General features: G+C 36.5%; 2 protein-coding genes and 1 long non-coding RNA gene across 5 annotated transcripts in view; 1 reads left to right on the top strand and 2 right to left on the bottom strand.

Moving 5' to 3' along the window:
• The window catches only part of LOC107583084 (serine/threonine-protein kinase BRSK2-like), a 33359-nt gene extending 28677 nt beyond the window's left edge, over window positions 1–4682 (bottom strand). Inside the window, exons 1-8 of the mRNA XM_016269179.1 lie at window positions 4619–4682; window positions 3015–3109; window positions 2548–2633; window positions 2237–2377; window positions 1233–1349; window positions 1119–1152; window positions 932–1000; window positions 579–725 (exon numbers count right to left, since the gene is read on the bottom strand). Of these exons, the coding sequence (XP_016124665.1) occupies window positions 579–725; window positions 932–1000; window positions 1119–1152; window positions 1233–1349; window positions 2237–2377; window positions 2548–2633; window positions 3015–3109; window positions 4619–4682 (753 nt within the window). The remainder of the gene's footprint in view (window positions 1–578; window positions 726–931; window positions 1001–1118; window positions 1153–1232; window positions 1350–2236; window positions 2378–2547; window positions 2634–3014; window positions 3110–4618) is intronic.
• Window positions 4683–6573: 1891 nt separating this feature from the next.
• LOC107583103 (uncharacterized) lies at window positions 6574–14004 on the bottom strand. 3 transcript variants are annotated; one of them, XR_001609011.1, is made up of 4 exons: window positions 13913–14004; window positions 11342–11456; window positions 7600–7705; window positions 6574–6838 (listed from the first exon to the last, which is right to left on the bottom strand). It is a non-coding gene; the product is annotated as an uncharacterized lncRNA (long non-coding RNA). The 3 variants fall into 3 exon arrangements; XR_001609012.1 differs by lacking the exon at window positions 13913–14004 and adding an exon at window positions 13691–13708; XR_001609010.1 differs by lacking the exon at window positions 13913–14004 and having other exon boundaries at window positions 11342–11502.
• Window positions 14005–15750: 1746 nt separating this feature from the next.
• On the top strand, window positions 15751–18384 carry LOC107583102 (prolactin-like). Its single transcript, XM_016269196.1, has 5 exons — window positions 15751–15798; window positions 15970–16091; window positions 16249–16356; window positions 17678–17860; window positions 18018–18384. The coding sequence occupies exons 1-5, from the start codon at window positions 15768–15770 to the stop codon at window positions 18204–18206; spliced, it is 633 nt and encodes a 210-aa protein (XP_016124682.1). The 5' UTR covers window positions 15751–15767; the 3' UTR covers window positions 18207–18384.
• Window positions 18385–23479: the final 5095 nt, after the last annotated feature.

The raw sequence follows: 23479 nt of genomic DNA, 5'->3' as shown, positions 1-23479 counted from the left end.
TTTTAGTCAATGAAAATTGCATTGGTACTTATATTATATTGACTGAGTTAAATAGAATTGTATTTCTAAAAAGAGACTAAAATACAATTTTCATTGACTAAAACTAGACTAAATGTCATCAGTTTTCGTCGACTACAAATAGATGAAAATAGTCATGGATAATTCTGACTAAAATAAGACTAAAATGCTCAGACTTTTAGTTGACTAAAACTTGACTAGACTAAAAAGAGTATGAACGTGCCTAAAACTAATAAAAACTAAAATGACAGCTTCACACAAAGACTAGACTAAAACTAAAATTAAAACAGGCCGCCAAAAACAACACTACATATAAGAATGATTTCTGAAAGATCATATGACACTGAAGACTGGAGTAATGACATTTTAATAAATTACATTATAAAATATATTCAAATAGAAAACAATTATTTGAAATTGTAATATTATTTCACAATATAACTGTTTTCACTGTATTACTGATCAAATAAATGCAGCCTCTTAACAACCCCAACACTTTGAACGGTAGTGTACATGCAATTTCTATTTAAAAAGAGGTGCACTGTGAGCGTGTTGCATACCGTGAGCCGTTTCTCAGGGTTGACCTCAATCATGCCACGGAGGAGAGCCTGGCAGTCTGGAGGAATGAAGTGAGGCATGTGAAATACTCCACTCTTCACCTTCTCCAACAGCTGACGCAGGTTATCATGGTCAAAGGGCAACGCTCCCTGTGAGGTGAGACGTTACAATTCACACACATTTCTGAGTGCAACTGAGAGCATCAAGTCTGCAATATGCCCACAGTCAATGGCAAATTTAAGACATAAAACACGTACTTTCCAGCCATTTAATTTTTAATAAGGCATGCAAGGAAGGTATTAAAAGTGGGGAAAATGTCGGAAATGACACAAATAAGATGCAGCAAGCTTCTTACCACCAACAGAGCAAAGAGAATAACCCCACAGCTCCACACATCTGCCCGACGTCCATCATATTTCTCTCCCTGTGAATAGAAAAAAACACTAAGTACAGATAAGCACTGGCTGTTTTGTACAATATGAATCTATGAGACTTATACGTTAAAACATATGGTGCTTTTGTTCTAAGAGCTTTGTCCTTACCCTGATGACCTCGGGACATGCATAATGGGGTGATCTGCAGATACATAATATAGAGCATTAATACTTCATCTTCATTAATACAGTAGTAAAAGCACACAAACACAAACTACTGACCCACAGCTGGTCTCCAGCAGACTGTCCCCAACCTGTAGGGAGGCCATGCCAAAGTCAGCAATCCTGATATTATTCTTCTCATCCAACAGGAGGTTTTCAGGCTTAAGATCTCTGTGGCTGAAAAAGCATTGTAATATATGTTTGTATATTGTAATATTTTTCCATAAGTATAGGAGACCATAATTATTTTACAGAGTGAGAATAACCTATTTTTGCGTTGCATACCCTGCAGAACATGTAACAAGAATAAATCACAAGTTTTGTAACACATTTACACATGCTTTACTTTTGTTTTTGTTTTGTTTTTTCAAATCTATCATCACTACCGTTCAACAGTTTGGGGTTGGTAAGATTTGTTAAATGTTTTTGAAAGAAGTCTCTTAACATGCTGCTCACCATGGCTGCATTTATTTGATCAAAAATACAGTAGAAACAGTAATATTGAGAAATATTATTACAAATCAAATTGTTTTCTATTTTAATCTATTCTATGGCAAAGCTGAATTTTCAGCATCATTACTCCAGTCTTCAGTGTCACATGATCCTTCAGAAATCATTCTGATATGCTGATTTGCTGCTTAAGAAACATTTCTTAACAGTTAATACTTTTGTGTAAACCATTATATATTTTTCAGGATTCTTTGATGAACAGAAAGTTCAAAAGAACAGCATTTATTTGAAGTAGACACATTGTATAACATTATAAATGTCTTTTGATCAATTTAATGCACCCTTACTGAATAAAAGTATTAATTTTCTATAAAAAAAAACTTACTGACCCCAAATTTATGAAGGGTAGAGTTCCTGTGTACATATAGAGTGACCATATATGGAAATAATACAAGTCAGCTTGGGCTTCATAACTTGGCCGCAAGTTTTCATCCCAACTCACATCCACAAAATCTACAGAATGCTGATTATGCACAAATATTATGAGAAAATATGGCTGTAAAAGAATATGTGTGTGCAGCACATTAAATAAAAAAGTAAAAAGAGACATCTACCATATAGAGTGACTGTGACAGAAGTCCAGAGCAGATATGATTTGTCTGAAGAACTTTCTAGCCTCTTTAGGGGTCAATCTGCCTTTCTTTACCAGATAGTCAAACAGCTCCCCACCAGACACATGTTCCAGCACTAGATACCTGAGAGAATGAGAAAGACATTTATGAAACAAATGCACAGAGATAGATGCACATGAAATGGTACACACAAGCAAGCACACCTCCAGAGAATGCAGGATGTAATAAGTCTAGACAAGACAAGACAAGGCCAGACATGCTTCAGATGTGTGGAGAAACAGAGCAGTACTTACAGATATTTGTTATTCTCGTACACATCATACAGTTTTAGGACATGAGGGTGCTCTATTAGTTTAAGAATAGCTATCTCTCTCTCCACCTGCAGAAACGGGGAGAGCGAGGAACATTGAATGAGAGCTGAATAGGGAAAAGGAACAACTTTGATGAAGGAAATAACCAAGCAAAGATGAGCACTTTCAATTAGAAGTGAACTAATAGTCAATATATTAACAAGAGTCTGACAATCAACAGTAGACACGGACAAAAATGGCTTAGCAGGAAGAGTCTTGCATTTCTTTAGCACAGAACATTAGGGCAGATGCAGCGTATACTGTGGTTAATAAAGCAGTTGGCGTTATGCAGCTGCTGTGTTATTGAAGAGTTACTGTAAATACGAAAATGCTGCGTAAGCAGGAGGTGACTGAGAAAAACTAGAACTTTTAGACATTTCCATTGTAAATTCATTGTATGCAAAACTTACTTTCATAAGAACAGACTCTGATAGCTTTTCTCTATTAACTATCTTTATGGCCACCTTCTGTCCTGTGATACAATGAATTCCTAACTTCACCAGACCTGCAAGAGGAACACAGATGGTCATTCTTCATAGAAGCATTTTAAAAGTGGACAACATTAAAATCCAGACGAGATGATAACATCGGTCTGCGAATATTCAGACAGCATAATTTTAAGTAATCAATTCCCATTTACAAACCATTACACCTGAAAAAAGCAGCACTACCAAAAACACCACTGACTTAGGCACACTCCAAAAATTAACATAAAAACACCAGTACATACTGCTCATATAGACAGTCACATAAATCGTTAATGGACACCCTCTTTCACTTGCCAAAAACAGTCTACTTCTTAATGTATGTAGATCTACAGTATATCATTCTTGTGAACATTCATATCCTATTTACAATGTACACTCTTAAAAATAAAGGTGCTTCACGATGCCATAGAAGAACCTTTTTGTCTAAATGGTTCCATAAAGAACCTTTAACATCTGAAGAACCTTTCTGCTTCACAAAAGGTTCTTTGTGGCGAAAGAAGGTTCTTCAGATTACAAAAAGGTAAGAAAGAGATAGTTCTTTAAAGAACCTTTGACTGAATGGTTCTTTGTGGAACCAAAAATGATTCTTCTATGGCATCGCTTGAAGAACCTTTTGAAGCACCTTTATTTTTAAGAGTGTACTGACAAACAAGATCTTAGTGGCCTTTGCATTCAGAACAGATCAGTTGAAAGCCATTTTATACCTTAAAACTAACTAGTATCTAGGTTTACATGACTAATACATTTGTTGATTAGGCTACTAGCAATCTAATAGTGACAGGAATTATTTTACATTTTACACTAGATACTGATTAGTTGCTTTATTAGTTGCTTTTCATTCTTTCTGGTAACAAACTGCAATTTGTTGCAAATTCAAGTCAAGTTTAGTACTTAATGATTAGGCACTACCTTGCATGTATTTAAGTTGTTACTTGTTTAATTGAACTAAAGTAGCTGACTAGTCATTATCTGCAACCTACAAAAAAAGTAATTGTATCTAGTGAAAAAATAAATGTTACAACAGTTTGGGTAGTTACTAGTTTTCCAGTTACATGTTTTGAACTCCGTTTCTCATAGTCCTTTGCTTTGTCGTTTTGTTCTGCTCATTATCAGCTGTTGGCAATTTACTCATCATTTCATCACTACTTATACCATGCTCTCTCTGTCTGTCTTGGCTGCAGTATTGTTTGGGTTACGTTGTGTTTTCTGTTCCCTGTGTTTTGAATGTACCTTTTGCCTAGTTTTTGTTCTGTTTTGGATTATTTGTTATTTTAATAAACTTACTGCACTTGGATATAATTTTGTTTTCTCCTGGCATTCCGTGACAGAATACTGCAGCCAGTACAAGATCCAGGTGTCATGGACATTCGGATTACCCCTCCTGCCACAGGGAAGGAGCGAGTGGCTCGACACTGAGCTCTGATGGCTCTGAGGCAGCAGGGAATGGAGGTTGGATTTTCCCACCACCTCTACCCTTCAGACTCCCACTAAGCGGCGGAGGGCGAGAAGGACAGTAGAGCCCGCACCAGTCCGGGAGCTCACAGAGCCCACTCCAGCGCCCGTTCCAGTCCGGGAGCTCTCAGTGCTCATTAAGGAATTCACTCCAGTCTGGGAGCTCACAGGGACCGTTGCTGATCAATCGGCCTGTCCTGTTGCAGCCATCGAGGCTGGTACTAAACTCTCTCTCCTCTTGTTTACCTGAGTCGCTGAGAGGGTTTTCTGTTCCAGGCTGGTACTAAACTCTCTCTCTGCTCTTGTTTACAGTTTTCCCTGAGTCGCTGAGAGGATTTTCTGTCCCACCAGTGTTGCCTGGCAGGATTCCGGCTCTACTCTGGTTGCCCGCCTGGGTTCCTGTTTGGCAGGAGCCTCACTGGCTCATTCCTCCGGCTCTATACTGGCTATCTGCTAGGGTTCCTGTGTGGTTGGGGCCTTGCTGGTTCATCCTGCCGGCCCTGCCTTGGCCTTTCACCCTGCTGGTTCTGTGCTCATGCCCTGGTCTATCTCTGTCCCCTGGCCCCCTTCCATTGTATGGTCCTGGCCTGGACTGGCCACTTGAGGGTGCTCTTCCTGTTTCTGTTACATGTTTTGAACTCCGTTTCCCATAGTCCTTTGCTTTGTCGTTTTGTTCTGATCATTATCAGCTGTTGGCAATTTACTCATCATCACTACTTATACCATGCTCTCTCTCTGTCTTGGCTGCAGTATTGTTTGGGTTGCGTTGTGTTTTCTGTTCCCTGTGTTTTGTGTAAATCTAACAGGTATTACTATTATGGCAAAGGTGCTGCAAATGTTTACTTTTGCGATTTGTGTTTGTGATATTTTGAATGCAGTGCTTCATTTTGCAAGAGATGTGAGGCATTTTTTGTGTGCAATTCTTGGATTTGTGTGTAAAGTTTTGAAGAAAGAGGCAGTTTTGAAAATGTAAGCAGTTTTTTTTTTTAAAAAAAACAACAACAAAAAAACTGTAATTCATGTTAGATTTGATTAAATGTATGTTCAGTTTTATGAAACTGATTAAAAGGCTGAGAATTAGTGTATGGATTTGGTGTCAGGTTTCAGAAACTGTGTGTAAACAGTGTGGTTTTTAAAAAAAAAATTTTTTTATTAAACTAACCAAAGTGACTTACAGGAACAGAATTCGTCAGCGATCCATCAATTTTTAAAGTCAGGTTTATTAGAAAGTTTGATTAAGTGACACACTAGAGCAGAAAATAAATTAAAATGTAAAGAAATTCACTTTTTGCCTGCTTTATTGCTAAAACCATCATGAACAGCACTGTAACAACAGTGGAGTCATTCAGGTTCCTGGGCTCCACAATCTCTCAGGATCTGAAGTGGGACATTCACATTGAGTCCATTGTTCATTGTTAAAAAGGCCCAGCAGAGGCTGTACTTCCTTTTTGCCAGCTGAGGAAATTCAACCTGCCACAAGAGCTTCTGAAACCGTTCTACTCTGCCATCATTGAATCCGTCTTCTGCACTTCAATAACTGTCTGGTTCAGCTCAAATACCAAATCTGACCTCAGAAGACTACAGAGGATAGTCCGTAATCTCTTCCCCCCCCACCCCACTCTCCAAGACCTGTACTTATCCAGAGTGAGCAAAAGGGCTGGCAAAATCACTCTGGACCCCTCACATCCAGCACGCTCCCTCTTTGAACTGTTGCCGTCTGGTACATATTATAATGCATATTTTCAGATCATTTATATTATTTATGGACTATAGCTGTCCCATCTACATTGTCATTTTTAGCAAAAACACTCAAAGGCTTGCTGGAATATCCATCTTTGATGGGCCTAGTTGTGTTTTTGCAAAGTAGTTTTCAGTATTTTTACATTTACATGTGCATTTAGCAGACTCTTATGTGTGGATTGACAGGATCTGCTAAGCAAGTTAATGAAAGCTGTTTTTAAGGAGTTTACCTAAAAACGAAAACAAACATTGTCAAACAAATTCAGTAACAAATATCGAACCATTTTTTAAATCTTTATTCCATTTTGAAAGCATCTGAGACACATAATTTACATCAAATCTCAAACTGTCTACAGATCAGATCAATACAATCAGCCACAAAAGGGGAGGAGAGGTTGGTGGTTGGAGGAATCTATTTAAGCTTCACAGGGGGGTAGAGAAGGGAAGAGACACAAATATGGTCTCTGCTGCCAAACCCCAAACCCCATCGTTTAGTCCAGTGCCATGAGCTGCAGGGAATTCTGGGAAGGTGGAGGACTCAGTGCAGTGAAACCCTAAAAACAAACAGAAATACAGAGAATCATAAATTTCAAATGATAATGAAAAATCATGAAGACAATCATAAAACAGAGCAGATCGAATGTGCTTAAGATTAAACAGTTAAATTAACAGCCAATCAACGGATAATATTAAGAATATTAAATAAATATATTTTCCAGTTGACATGGTTTCACTTGACAACAACATAAACATTTGTGGAGTGAATTAGTTAGTAATGACGTAACACTGACTTTTTTTAAAGGCTGACTACACTCTAAAATTAATTTGATCTAAAATAATTGTCAAGTTAACATAAATTTTAAGGCAGTGAAGTAACAAAGTAAACTTGACTCATTTTTTTACAGTGAAAGATTTTTTTAAATTCAGTTTAACATTATAGTCTATGTTGGACATTTATTCTTGCATACTTAATTCCCCCATTACATTTAGTTTAAATTTTGCCACGATACAGGACTCATTCACTTATCTTTAACAAAACGAATAATTTCATGAAAACAGTTTATTCAGCTAATCTCAAAATGAATATAATTATAAGCCAATTATCGGTTCTCACCCATAACATGGAAATTATTTTTTTTTTAGATCTGCGCATCCTAAATTATTAGACCATTCCCAACTAATTTGAAATACTGATCAGTCAGCCATATTCACATATTTAGAAAAGACAATAGTACATAATACATCTGTTGATCTGACATAAATAAAATACTGGTCTGACATGTAAAGGGGAATGAAGCAAGTGAATGTGCATTACTTTTCCTGCATGTTGAGCTCCTCATGACGCTTCAGCATTGCTCTTCACACAGGCAGCAAATGCCTCCATTAGCTCCTTACACGCTTCCTCACCATTCTCCTTTACACTGTAGCACATAGAAAACACGCTCATTACTCCAGCACACACACACACACTGATTCACATCAACATATCACATATACAACGCAAAAATGCAGATTTGTCCCTCTGAAGCACACAAGACTTCATGATCAAGTATAAAGGTTCTGTACCACACACTGTAAAGAAATTACATAACTTTGGTATTGTCTTTAGTTTCTGCAAAGTCTTATAAAATGTGCACTCATGATAGGCTGGATTCTGCTGGGACTGAATGAGACAGTATGTATGCATTTGTACGAGTGAGATTATTTGAGCCTCTCCACACCAAACAACGGCAGACACTGACACACTGCATTAGAGTGATGGAGCGAAAACAAGGGTTGGAATGACAGCGCAAAGGGGGGAAAGAGATGCAAAGCGAGGGAGGCGGATAATCCAGCTGAACGAGTGAAAGATAGAGCCCTAGAATCACGTGACAAAGCAAGCAGGTAATGGAAAAGAGACATGCCTCCTGCTAAAAGAGAGAGATGTCGTGACTTGTGAGGAAAAGAGCGAGCCCCTCCCCCGGAGAGAAAATGATTTTAGTCTCTCCCTCCCCCACAGATCATCTGCTGCATCTCGCATGGTGACATAAGCATGCTCTTCCTCGCTTTCTCTCTTTTCTCAGAGAGAGTGGTGATGTAACACACAGCTGGTCGATTTAAATATAAAGTGCCTTATGCAGACTGGTTCTGATGAGCCACGTGACGTAGGTGTAAGGATGTATGGGGGGATTTCACTAGCCAAGGGCATTTCCTCTTCATAGGCAGCCATTTTAATACTAATACTAGATTCAGAGAGAAGACATGCAAAGGGAGAATGGACCATTGTGAAGCACAAGACTAATTGACAAAAAACAATTAGGGTCAGATTATGTCTTTATCCTCAACAACCAATAATTAGAGATCACAAAACCATTTCTAGTCAACTGGAAAAGCACCAGTTGTTTTGGGCTCAAAAAATGGTCCATTTAAAAGCTAGTTTGATTTCAAAATGTGTTGAATTTCTGGAAAACTGTGTCAAATGAACCAGAACATGGGTGTGTTTAAAGACCTTTTGATTTGGGAGACAAATGTTGAAACACTCTATATATGTGGTGTAAAATTGAAATTGTCATTTTAAAAGCTAGTGTTAGGGATGGTTCATCATTTACTCACTCACACCTTGTTCCCAAATTGTATGACTTTCTTTTTTCTGTGGAATATAAAAGAAAATGTTTTGAGAAAGAGCTTTCTTTTTTTTGTCCATAAAATGAAAGTCAGAACTGTTTGGTTACCAACATTCTTCCCTATAGTATCATTTGTGCTCTGCAGAAGAAATGGTTTGTAATGACGTGAGTGTGAGTAAATGATGACAGAATTTTCCTTTTTGGCTTGAACTATAGATAAATTGATCTTAAAATGTGCTACAAATGTGCATTCAAAGAACCAAACCATATTTATTTGCCAGTCAAATATTGAAATCTGTCAGTCTTGGGGGTGTAAAATTAGAATGATACCAAAAAGCATCAGACAAATGGGAAGGGGATGATCACCTTCCCTAAATTAAGACTGAATAATTCACATGATGGCCAGTCCTCCACATATATAATGCAAAAGGAAAAAGGGCACGGCTCAGGAGTGCTCTGATCTTAAACACAACAAACAGGAAATAATTTTACTTGACCCAAAGAATAATTCAATTGGAATCTAATAAATACCGAATCCATATGGAATTGATTTATTTCCACATGGAGCTCCTATAACAAAGCTATCCTATGCTGATAAAGCAGATGCTTTTGTTTATTGATAGATTAAGTAACACTGTTTACCCTGAGGGGGGCTTCTACAAAACTAGAACAATACATTCCAACCGCTACAAGAGCAGGCATGCTAACACAAATGAGAGGGAAAAAATCAGCTTAAAGTGTAAACGATTAACGTGTGATTTGCATTAACATTCTTGAAAGGACACCCTATAGGACACGATGGCTGTACGTTAACTCTGAGGCTGATGTTTAGTCACAGACTTTGAAACCGTACAAAATGGACATCTCAAGGTCACAAATTCACAAATTTTACACTGCTCCACAACAGGCAGCCAGATGCATTCTCCCAGTGAATAACTGCTAGCTTCTGGGGTCTGCTTAGACCAGGTGTAAAGTGATCCAGTGAATAGTACATGTCACACTGTATAATGGATGACAGACACATACACACATCTATGCATTACCATGTACGAGGGCACTATAAATACTAGTGTGGTGTATATTATTTAAGGTCACCTTCTGTAAGGTTAAACATTCAGCTAGTCAGCAACACATGCAAGTTGCTGGTCAAAATGGTCACAGAAAGGTCAATGACAAACTGACCTGCTAACAGCGTTTTAACTGTTAACAGTTCTGCCATTTTTCACTGCCCTCCCTCAAATCCATTTTGGATTACAGTGGACTTTGTTGGTTTTATATCCGCTAAAGCAGTGTCCCACCTACCAGAATGTTTTAGATGTCTCTCTAATTAAAACACCTGATTCATCTCATCAGCCTTTTGGTGTGTTGAACAGGGATACATCTGAAATATCTTGGGAGGTGGGTCTCAAAGACTGGAGTTGAGAAGCACTGCTGTAAATGAAGGTGACTGTGATGGCCAGTGCTTCAGATGAAACAGTGACACATTATTCAAGCAAATTCTTACCCCCACACACCCTTCCCCTATCTGGTCCTTGCACACCAAAGGTCAGCGTATGTGCAACCTTATCTCCTTTCTCATGCTGCCCAGGCCTGTCGACACTACAAACACCAAAAGCAGCCAGTCTACATTTTTTTGGGGTGGGTGTGGGGATTAGGGTCAAAATACAGCTTGAGCAATGGCTGGTGTCAATGGTCAAGAGAGAGGGAACACAATGAAACCCTACATAGGAGGAAGGACAGCATATGCATACTGAACGAATGTTCATCACTGGCCACTGGTCACAATCTCCTTCATGTGCAGGATATAAAACCAGCAAAACCCATTAGTGGGAGGGCAGGGAAAACCGGAGAAAAGGTTCACCCGTAAACATCAGTGATTCCCTCTCATTTAAGTGGTCAAACTCAAACATAACAAAGCGAGGTCAGGGAGGCTGCATGGACAGAAATGGTGAAGATTGAGAGAGGAAATAAGGGATGGCAGGACGAGCGAGAGGAAAAGCATGACGTAGACACATTCCCAACAGCCAATCAGCCGTGAGGAAGAACTGAAGTTGAAGAAAAACCCCAGAATGCTCTTAATGAGCGGCCCCACTGCTGTTGCCAACTCGCATTAAACTGACACCAATCAAACCATTTAAAAAACTCACTAAACTTAATTAAGTTACATCTTATTAAAAACACTGGATCCCTCTGCGCGAACCTTCCACCTCATATTCGGCGCAAGGTCCTTTCTTCCCTCCATTTTGGATCGCCATCACGATGCAGTATTTACACTGCGTATCATAATTCTATTGAATATCACCAACCTTAACTAATTAAGAACTAAAATAAATCTATGTGGAAATAAATCCACATTTTAGAGTATGAGAATTTAACAGATTTTAATTTGGTCCATACAGAGTTGCAACAGACCGGTATTATGGACCATACATGACTGCTACTCCAGTCACTTACCATTTGTCTAGATCTGCCTTGATGGCCACACAGGGTGCTGGGACAGGGGTCTCGGCAGGAGCTGCAGTCTCTGAGTCCGACATGGTTCTGTGGCGTTGGTGTGATCCGTGCGCTCCTGTGGTTGCATGTGCAAGAGAGAATGGACAGTTGGAGTTGGCAAGAGGGAGGGGGAGTGTACATAGTACACAGGGGAGGAAGGAGGGGGAACGTGAGAGGGCACATATGTACATGAGCAAGAGATCAAACAGTGAGCATTAAAAAAAGCATTTAAAAAAAACATTTTGAAAGTATGGTGCTTCATATGCAAAAAGCAAATAATTGTGTTTTTTTTTCTGCACCTAAAGCAACAGTGTGTAATGAAGTGTGCTGAGACAATGGAAAGTATGCAGAGAAACTTAACTTGCATTCAGACACAGAAAAGCTGCACAACTTCTTGGACGCCCCCTAATGGAAACATGTTTTCATGACGTGCACCAATTTACACTTTTTTTCTCTGTTTATCATATTTATTTTCATCTAAACGCAGTCTCATTTAAATAGCATCCTTTTTTCTTAAAGATTTAAATGAATACAGCCAGGGTGTACACTAGAATAAATACAAAATAAATAAAATTCCTTCCCTTATTCCTTCCCTTTCTAGCTTGTACTTATTTGAACAATGCCTAAAACTTGGTATTACAAGCACTTCCTGTGTCTGTTTGCCTCTTTAAGAAGAATCACTTTATGTATTCCCCAATTGTAAGTCACTTTGGATAAAAGTGTCTGCAAAATGACTAAAGGTAAATGTAAATGTAAAATTGAGATTTATGAATAAATGTAAAATGGTTAAATGAAAACATTAAAATTAACACATTTTACAACTTTCTTCTGCCTTTAAAATGAAAAACAAAGGCTTACCCCCCCCCCCCTCCATTTACATTTATGTACACTAAATAGAAGTAGCAGATTAATTAATTAATTAAAAAACTAATGCATTAAAAGCATCACCACCAGCCACTTTAGAACCCATCACAATGTAACGTATAACTTTCCCTTCAAACTTTATTTTTATTGTGAATTGTGCACTACATTTACTAACCCATCCCTCTAAATGGATGTCATATAGATAATTAATATTAGTGCTGTCAAACGGTTAATCGCAATTAATCGCATTCAAAATAAGTTTTTGTTTACACCATATATGTGTGTACTGGGTATATTTATTATGTATATATAAATACACACACATGCATGTATATATTTAAGAAAAATATGTTATATTTATATATTAAATATATTTTTATATATAATATAAATTATATGAACATAAATATAAACATGTAAATACATGTAAATATGTTCCAAATATATACTGTATGTGTGTATCTTTATATATACAAAATATATATACACAGTACACACACATATATTGTGTAAACAAAAACATTTATTTTGGATGCGATTAATTGCGATTAATCGTTTGACAGCACTAATTAAAATACAATTAGCTATTTCTATATGAATACAGTTTCAATTTGAATTAAAATTCCATTCCTCAGCTATATGGTGTTCAGACCAGACTATAAGCTAAATCAAGCAAATCCATTTGGCTTTTAAGAGTTTTGATGCCAGAAAGGGGGTCACATTTGAATCAATATTCAAAATAGTGGTCACTTAATATATGTTTTAATATAGTAACCTATTTACATTTAGGTTTTCGAGAGAAAACTGATGCTGAAGATGTTGCAACATACTATATTATTCGACGGCAGATAAGTTTCTTTCATTGCTCACCCCGCCCCCTCATCTGTTCAAACTGTTTTACCCCTTCACAAAAGCGCCAAAAGTCTAGTCGTAGACTATAAAATCAGAAACTTAACTTTATAAAGCAATCTGTCTAATCCTCTCAATGTTGGTTAATAAATTAATTTCGGAAAGTCTAAATTACAGTTGGATGCATAATAATAAATTGAAATTCCGCGGGACAAAACATGCATGAAGTAACATATGTGCAAGTTTTACCGTTTCATTTTAAATATCTATTAGAATTATTTATAACCTTTTTATTACTGCAGTTTTATTGTAGAGTGTGTTTTGTATTTGTATTACACTTTATACTCTTTTATTGTTTATGTTCTCTAAATAAACTAAATTATCATCAAGGCTAAAATGCCTGTATCATTAAAGTCAAATTCGTAAAAAAACGATCTTTTTATTACTTTTAAAACGTGTCCTATTCGATTGTGTCCGTGAGCATGTGGATACGTTTAACTGCAACAAAAGCATAGTTGTTACTTTCTAAAGATCTGAAACTTTTGCGGATCTGTGCATCAACGGTTACTTAAAAAGTTAAGCTTGGCTTAAGCCTACCTGTCTGTCTATATCAAGATGTTACGCGATTAAAGCTGTAGGAAGAAATGACTGAAAGCAGCGCGCGCATCTGAAAATGCCGGAGGTATTTAACGGCGACCCTCAGACAAGAACGTCCTGTTCTCTAAACAATCAACCCACATCCATATGCATTTACACTGCTGCCAACGAGCTAAAGTGCAGATAATTAAATTAGCATGAAATGTCAAGCAATTACTTTACCTGGGTCTGCAGTCCGGAAAGATCTGGCAAGATTTACCTGGAAAACAAAATGAATATTTTTGAACTGGAACACGCATTAAGTACCTACTGGATCCACTATGGGATCAGAATCCCATAATCCACGCCTCCTTCTCCAGGAGTCTTGAGGGAGGAGAAACGCCCCAATACACATGCATACAATGCTATTCTCTCTGTAATGAGACTATAAGGTTGTTTATCGGATAATAATTGGATATTATTGGAGTTCTTATGACAGAGTTTTTAGGAGTTGGCCAAATGAAATTATAAAAAGTATAGGTGAAATAGGCTGTATGTGAAATTTTAAAGTTCCCAAAATATATGCGAAGTTTTGGAGAGACTCCAATTTGAGGTAACAAAATGAATCCTTACAAAAAATAACTATGGATTTACTACAAAACCACAAAAAAAAGTAGTGAGACCGTGGTTAAACATATGGTAATCAATACGCCAAAAACATGAGATGGTCCTCACTGCAGAACACAAGATCCAGGGGGCGAGGTTGGATCCAGATCCAACTCCTCCCACCTTACATATCCCTAAACCTACCCGTCTCCACCCCCTGATCCCTAAACCCACCCATCTCCACGTTAAACCTACCAATCTCCACCCCCTAGATGTGGATCCAACCCCGCCCCCTGGAGCTTGTGTTCTGCAGTGAGGGGCTACTGAAACACATGGTTACAACACTTTTACTACCAAAAAAAAAGCCGGTTAATTTTCATAAGGGAAAGAATGAATGATAACACCATTACAAACACATGGTTACAACACTTTTACTACCAAAAAAAAAAGCCGGTTAATTTTCATAAGGGAAAGAATGAATGATAACACCATTACACAAAATGTTACAAAAGGCTTGTTGTTTCAAGGTCCTGTAAGGTCACACACTGTAACTAACTATTAAGTCAGAAAACATAAAGGGAACAGGAAACTTTCATAAGAATTGGACCAGCACATTCAGACATAAATAAACAAGGAAAGAACAGAAAAGAAACAAAAAGGGTTAAAACCCTCTCAGTTCACAGTAGGTCATGACAAATTTGTGTTTCCTCATTGCTGGGGGAAGGGTCTCACATGTGAAGACTTTTTTAAATGGCATGTGGCTGTAAGAGTGTAGAATGGGTACACAACTTCCATAAAAAGGAAAAGAGCTGGGAAAATCAACTCGGACCCTTCACACCTGGCCCACCTTCTCTTTGAACTGGCGCTACAGAGCACTGAGCACCAAAACAGCCAGTTTATTTAAAAAAAGGCCATTTTATTAGCTTAAATTATATGTATGTCTGCACTATGCCTGTACCTTTTTTTCTGCACTGGAAGCTCCTGTCACCAAGTTCCTTGTGTGTGTGTAAATGCTCTTTCTGATTCTGATAGTGGTGCAGTCTATTAAAAATCAATTTGTTTTTCCATTCAGACACCCTAAAATAATGCAATCACGCCAAAAAAATAATAAAACACACATTTTTAGAAAAAAACAGGCACACAAATCATCAAACGTCACAAATATCATCACTAACTAAAAGTTAAAAGAGAAGAAAGAATGTTTTACATTTATTTATCTGACCGCCTGATCATCATCTGATCATCTGATTTTTGCCCTCGTGTCCTGTATCTACTCAGACAGCTTATAAATATTGATCAGCCAAACCCTCACATCAATGTTTTTCATTAGTTTTAGGATTTAACTAATACACCTGGAGTTCAAGACTCATTGCATATGCAAATGAGAGGACCAAGAAGAGCAGGCCTATATAATGGTAAGAAAATGACCGAGAGCTCAAGAGAGGAAATCAGACTGCCGAGATTCAACTGAGACCAATTAAAACCAGTTAAAATGACTCAAGGATCTAGACTGTATTTTGCAGGTAAGCAAACCTTATGTCTTTCTCAGACTAACCTTTCCCTGCCACATTTTATACTTTACTTCTCCTCCCTCCTTCTTTACATCCCCTTTTCCATTTTCTGTTCATTCTTACTGGCCTTTAGATGACCCTAATGTTATTTTTGAACGTTTTTTTTTTCTTTTTGCTTTTCAGTGGCTGTTCTGATGTGTGCGTTTGTCACCATCAATGGTGTCGTTCTGAATGATTTACTGGAGCGAGCCTCTCAGCTTTCAGACAAACTTCACTCTCTCAGCACCTCTCTCACTAATGACCTGGTCAGTACCAAACACCCTGGTAAACATGTGTTTATGAGGTGTTATATGCCCACTCACTGGGTTATTTGCAATATGTGACTTCAGTTTTATCCAAACAGGTATTTATTTCATTGATTTGATGTTGGTTGTTTAATATTAACCTTGCTTTCATCCACAGGATTCTCACTTTCCTCCTGTTGGTAGGGCTATGATGCCCCGTCCGTCGATGTGCCACACATCCTCCCTTCAGATTCCCAATGACAAAGACCAAGCCCTGAAAGTCCCGGTAAGAGCACGCCTTTCTCCTGAACCTTTAGAAAAAAGATGTGACAGCTGTCACTCGGATGATACCTTTTCAAAAGGTATTTTTTAAATAATTTCTCATTAAAATCATTATATTATATTATATATATAAACTCTAAAAAATGCTGGGTTAAATATAACCCAGCGCTGGGTTAAAAAGGGACAAACCCAGCTATTGGGTTGTTTTGACCCAGCGGTTGGGTTTTCTCCTGAACCTTTAGAAAAAAGATGTGACAGCTGTCACTCGGGTGATACCTTTTCAAAAGGTATTTTTAAAATAATTTCTCATTAAAATCATTATATTATATTATATATATAAACTCTAAAAAATGCTGGGTTAAATATAACCCAGCGCTGGGTTAAAAAGGGACAAACCCAGCTATTGGGTTGTTTTGACCCAGCGGTTGGGTTGTTTAGAACCCAACCGCTGGGTCAAAACAACCCAATAGCTGTGTTATATTTAACCCAGCATTTTTTAGAGTGTATTATATATATATATACATAATTTAAAAACAAATATAAAGATGCATTTTTATTATATAAAATATATTATTAAATTGTTGTAACTGTAATACTTTATATAAAACAAAATATACAAAAATACATAATTAAAAAATTTGTACTATATGAAGTATCTATATATATACTATAAATAATTTACAAATCTTGGAAATGTTTGAAATCCTAATAGTTTTTTTTTTATTCAGAGTGTCTCAATCCAATGTATTTTCAGCATATTTCACCCAAAAATAAACATTCCTGTCATTTAACATAAGACTTTCATCAATCTTCAAAACAAAAAAAAGAAGATTTTTAATGAAACATGAGAGATTTCTGTTCCTCTATTGAACGTCCATACTACCAAAATTTGACACTTCAGAAAATTTATAAAGATATTGAAAAAGAAATCTATATGAATCAAGCTGTTTAATCTGTTTAAGTCCTCTAGAGAGACATCATCACTTTACATGATGAATAGATTTAATTTAGGTTTTTATTCACATGTGAGCATTAATCAAAACATACATAGAGCACATTAATATGATACATGTGAACTCAACTATACTTGCCTCTCTGACTCACTGGTTCTTGCAGAATTACAAACATGCTTTCATGAAACCTCATTGGTTCGAATGTCTTATGGACTTGGAACAAGATGGATTAACTTTTTTTGGGGGTGAACTAACCCTTTAATGTGCAGTGTCAACTATGAGTAAACATCTCCCACTTGTGGTCACAATTGTAGTTAGTTACAGGCAAATCAGACAAGTAGTGAATGACGTTTTATCTGATTGTTTGTGCAGGAGGATGAGTTGCTTTCTCTGGCTCGGTCTCTGCTGCTGGCGTGGTCCGATCCCCTCGCCCTTCTCTCCTCTGAGGCGTCCAGCCTGGCACATCCAGAACACAACACCATTAACAGCAAAACCAAAGAGCTGCAGGACAACATCAACAGCCTGGAAGCAGGTCTGGAGCACGTCTTTAACAAGGTGATTGCACAGCTCACAGTGTGTATATTGTGAATGATGATTGTAGGAGGGCAGTATGAAGTAAAAATGAATGATGTCTGGATAAAAACATTGAAAGAAATCGTTTTAAGCAGGGTTGTTTTATACATTGTCACTGTCCGTGTTTTCTTCTCTACAGATGGGCTCAACTTCAGACAACCTGTCCTCTCTCCCTTTTTACATAAACAGCCTTGGCCAGGATAAAACTTCTCAACTTGTCAATTTCCATTTCCTGCTGTCCTGTTTCCGCAGGGACTCCCACAAAATTGACAGCTTCCTCAAAGTTCTCCGCTGCCGGGCAGCCAAGAAGAGACCTGAGATGTGTTAGAGTGGAAATGCTGTTCTCTGCTTCTCTCAGTGTGCATGTTAAGTTAAAATGGCAGAGCAGTTTTGAGTGATTTGAAAAAATCACTTCTTTATAATATCATAACAAAACATGCCCTTTATTTTTTGTTTCTAAGGTGTAGATTTTTGACTCACTTTCTTATATACTTAAATAAATTGAATTGGACCAATACAAAGATAAAATAAATTAAACAAAAAGGCATTTAAATGGAATAAATTAAACATTTGTATGAAGAACACATGCCCAAAATTTATTTTGAATTTTTGACCAGCTTGACGACATTTGTATGTTATTAAGGAAATTATGTTGTATCTTTAACCAGCTTTGACATACTTTTCTGTAATGCAATATTTAAAGCCCTGCAGCAATATCAATACATTTCTTTCATGCAGATTTATATTGAGTCTGACACTGAATACTTTATTTATACACGTGGATAAGACTTGCAAATCATTGTTAGGGGTCCAAGCACAGAAAGTGATTGAACCATATTGCTCTAAACTTGGGTGCCTCCTAGATAGCACTATAATAAAGCCATTTACATTGCAGTTCATAAATCTGCAACTTTAGGGACTAAAATCTGACTCAGAAATTTGGCACATCTAAACATTGCAAATATATAAGCCAAAAAAAATTAGCCTTCCTTTAACTAATAGACTTGTGTCTTCTGAATGCAAAATCCAAACTTGACAAAATACACGTAGATACACATAGTCCAGAGGACATTCTGAGGATGCACAACAGGTCATATCAGATTCTGCTCATAAGGGGTGCTCCAACTTGCAAGAATAGCATGTATTTCTGCAAACTGGTTTATTAAAACTTTTCTTATCAATTGAGAAAATGAATCGCTTGAAAGACATGGACCAGCTGATGAAAGACATACAGAAACTGCGAATAGAATTGAACACGATGCACTTTCTAATGTGTCAGAAAGCACATCACACAAAAGAAAATTACAAAACAAAACATAGTAAATTCTTATCCATTTAAAGTAATCTGTTCTCTTCCACTGAAGGGGATTTAGTGCAATGAAATCTGGCATCTTTCATCATTTACACAATTAAAAAAATAATACTACATTTAATTTTTTAAAAATCTGTCTATCCCATATGATCATGAGTCATCACAGATTCTGAGGTTGGTTTCAGTTGAAAATTAAACTATTATCTTGTGTATTACATTTTTCTTGTAAAAAACAAATAAATGAATGAATTGCATTGTCCTGATAGTACTGAATTCTCAGGTTTTTATTGCCTAATGTTTTTTCCAAATAATCCCTAAACAGATCAGTCAGAAACGCACATTATCAAACATTTCAGCTTATTATCAGTTTAGTGCAAGAAACTAAATCAAAACTCATCCTTAGTTTTCACTAAACGTAAGTGTTTCATATAGCTAAACATTTATGCCCTTCGTCATACTATATTGTCAAACCATTTGTCTAATTTAATCAAACAGATCTTAATGTTTAATCAATTAATAATTTCGTACATTTCTAGATTCAGATTTGGTTTGCAATTTCAAACAGATAACCAATAATAAAAATATTTTTTGTTACAAAACCATCTTCTCATATCTATTTTAAAGGCAAACCTTATGAGTTCAATTAATTTTAGCTACTGTCGTACAACTGCTCAAATACTTTTGGCCATTAACTGAAAATGAATGTAATTTTCTCTTTACTTTGATAGGATAGTTTGTGTAAACACTAATGTTTGTATTAAAATCATTTGCATAATAAAATGTGTGTGTGAATAATAAGTGTAGTGCTTTGATTAGATTGTGCTTCACACACTGTTGTAAACTGTTCATGGCTCACCTCAGTAATTGAAAATGATCTTCAATCCAATTCATTAACACTTACATACAAATATTCATTACAAGATATAGGCCAACGTTAATAAATAGGCTAATGATAAATAGCCTAAATAAATAGAGCTTACTTTTTACCTAACGTTAGAGCATTGTTGTTTGCTTCCATTCCAGTCACACTTGCATAGAAGTATTTGACATAACCTTACACTAGGTAATGTAAAACATGCCTCTTGCATGTTACATTAAATACATAATTTGAGCTTTAAATGGTTAACATTACTATGTCTAAATTTAATTTTAGAATTGTACCTTTATTGGATAGTTTTAAGGTGTACATATGTGTTATTTTTTATGTTGTTCTTTTATATTTTATATTTATTACTAGAAAAAATCCATGGTAACGGTGCAGCTATAAAGCCCGCCACTAGGGGACATCTCGTTAGACCACAACCATATAGTTGCCAAGTCCGAGTATTATACTTTTGGCCCAACCAACCAGCCAATTGGCCAACCAGTACAATGATATAAGTGCTGCAGTGTAATTTGTCAAATGTTCCGCCCCCTCCTCCCCCTCATTGGAGAAAAATCACATTCAAAATTAAGGCGCGTGACGCTGTAATCCAAGCAAAGATAGAAGTAGACAGAGGAGTGGGATGACTTTCTTTTAGCCTAATTTTTTATTTTTACAATGTTTTTGTAATGTATTAATTATCACGGGCTGTAATAAAAAAACAAGTAGTCCTATACTAATACTAAGAGTAAATATGGTTCGAATTGTCAAGGCGCCGGTCTGATCTGGGTTTGTTTATGTTGTCCTGGTCTGTCTGGAGCACATGGCTGTCAGTTGGTAATTATGTTGCCATGTGCTCTATTGTCTATTTGTTACCCCGCCCATCTCGTTATCTTATCTCGTTAGGGGTACACCTGTTTCTAATCAGTAGTCACCCTTATATTCTCCTCTTGTTTTCTGTCCTGTGCCAGATCGAAATCTCTGCTCTGCTGAGTTAACCTGGCTCTCCTGGAGCCAGCAGCTCACCTGGGCAGAGTATGCCCATAACACACTTCCTGTGGCGGCCACTGGTATGTCCCCTTTTCAAGGTTCTATTGGTTATGGTTATCAGCCTCCTCTGTTTGCTTCACAGGAACCTGATTCCGCGGTCCCCTCCGCCCAGGCCTTTGTCCAGAGGTGCAGACGCACATGGGAAAGAGCCAGGAGGGCGCTCACTGCTCACAGGTGATTGGAGATGAGTTTTGTTGCAGTTTGCTGATTTTTTTTAAATAGCTTATGTTTTTTGCAATTTAAAAAATAGATTAAACGAGTGTTATAAACTATATCGTTATACTCCGAGATAGTCACGAAACAAACGACCACCGTTACCTTTACGTACACTTCAGTGTTAAAGTCTTAAACAACAAATATCACTAACCATATCTCCTTAACGTTAACTTAACTTAAAAGTACAATGAGAACTTTGTTATGAATTGGCACTATATAAATAAAATTTAATTGAATACAGTGGTGTGATAAAGTGGGTAAGCTTCCAGCTGAGAATTGTTTTCCAGAGTTTTTTTCCCCCTTGACCTATAGGCTATTAATAATCTATGTATGGATGATGATCTGAAAATGATTTAAGTGTGGATTTGATTTGTAGGCCTATACTGTTACAATTTGTGTGTATTGTATATGCCTGTTGTGTTTTAATTTGAAAGTTGGGCAGGCCCCATATTCATTAGCTTAAATTTTACTACAATGGCAAAAGCTGTTTTGAATCACTTTTATGCTTTTCTGAGGTCAAAAGATTTTGTGTGGGGGCCCTGGAATATTTCCTTAGAGGGGCCTTGGGGACAAAAAGGTTGAGAACCACATTATCTTAAGGAAATACACTGTATTTTAATGTTGTTTTTTAATCCATTCCCCCAACTAAACTAAGAGACTGAGTACCTACAGGGGCTTAATGGGTTCTTTGTATGACAGTGGTGCTATATAGCACCATAACCACCTCAAAGAACCACTGAAGAACCACTGAAGAACCATACTGGGCTTAACAGGTTCTTTATACAGTAGCGGTGCTATATAGCACCTCAACCACCCCAAAGAACCGCTGAAGAACTTTTCATATTGTTTTTTCTTTTAGAGAACATTATTGCAATTCCCTACGTTTTCCATTTCTCAAAATCACAGATGTGGGGGAAAAAATCACATTACAAAACATAAATTCCAATCTTAACTGTTGTGACACACCCAAAAAAACAAGCTTATTTACAAATTAACAATTTCAGAATGTGTCATAGAATAACAATAACAAAAAGTTTTATAAGGTTCTGTTCAGTAAACATTGTTCTTGTTTGTGAAAACATAAAAATGGTCAACAACATAATGTCATAATGTTTCATCTGAAAGGTAAGGTTTCGTGTGTGTGTCTTAACTGGTATTCCCTACATTATGTGGACCAAATGTAATGAACCAGTCATTTTTGTCTTTGTGGGGACTTTTTTTGGTCACCATGATCACGAAAAATCGTACAAAATAAAGTTTTTTGAAAATCTAAAAATACAGAAAGTTTTTCTATGAGGGTAGTTTATACAGCATAAAATCATTATGTCAGAATGTCCCTATAAAGCATGGAAACCATTGTGTGTGTGTGTGTGTGTGTGTGTGAGAGAGAGAGAGAGATGAAAACTTTTTTTTTACTCCATATACAGTAAATCAAAAATGACTGGAAAAATCTTCATTTGTTAAAAAGACTGGGAACCCTAAAAAACATTTAGCTCTTAAATCTTCTGAAATACTTTTAATTAATACTATAAAATTCTATAAATAATTTGTTTTTTAATGTTAACAATTTTGATTTCATGGGGACTTTAAAGACAAAATACTGTACGAGTACAATGCAAAAAACAATAATACATATATATTCAATACTCCTTTGCACAACAAATTTATTTCTAAATGTTTTATGCAGTGCCTTCCAAATGTTTGGAAATACCCTAGGCATAGGGTAAAACTTTTTTTTTACTCCATATACAGTAAATCCAAAATGACTGGAAAAATCTTCATTTGTTAAAAAGACTGGGAACCCTAAAAAACATTTAGCTCTTAAATCTTCTGAAATACTTTTAATTAATACTATAAAATTCTATAAATAATTTGTTTTTTAATGTTAACAATTTTGATTTCATGGGGACTTTAAAGACAAAATACTGTACGAGTACAATGCAAAAAACAATAATACATATATATTCAATACTCCTTTGCACAACAAATTTATTTCTAAATGTTTTATGCAGTGCCTTCCAAATGTTTGGAAATACCCTAGGCATAGGGTTGTGGACATTATCAGCATAAATGTTCATTCTTTAATGTAAATGCAATAAAGTAACTTTTAATTATCATTAAAGAGTCAGTAATATTGATTTGTTTTATTTTTTTAACATTA

Source organism: Sinocyclocheilus grahami, unplaced genomic scaffold (assembly GCF_001515645.1).
Source record: "Sinocyclocheilus grahami isolate Dianchi unplaced genomic scaffold, SAMN03320097.WGS_v1.1 scaffold49.1, whole genome shotgun sequence".
In the NCBI taxonomy this organism is placed as follows: Eukaryota; Metazoa; Chordata; class Actinopteri; order Cypriniformes; family Cyprinidae; genus Sinocyclocheilus; species Sinocyclocheilus grahami.
Note: the sequence above shows the minus strand (reverse complement) of the source record. Positions and strands in the feature narration are given on the sequence as shown.

Bases quoted from the DNA above. Each gene is read 5' to 3' on its own strand.
- LOC107583102 (XM_016269196.1), top strand. From the start codon at position 15,768: ATGACTCAAGGATCTAGACTGTATTTTGCAG. The intron at 15,799-15,969 runs GTAAGCAAACCT...TTTGCTTTTCAG, and splicing joins ATCTAGACTGTATTTTGCAG to TGGCTGTTCTGATGTGTGCG. The intron at 17,861-18,017 runs GTGATTGCACAG...TCTTCTCTACAG, and splicing joins TGGAGCACGTCTTTAACAAG to ATGGGCTCAACTTCAGACAA.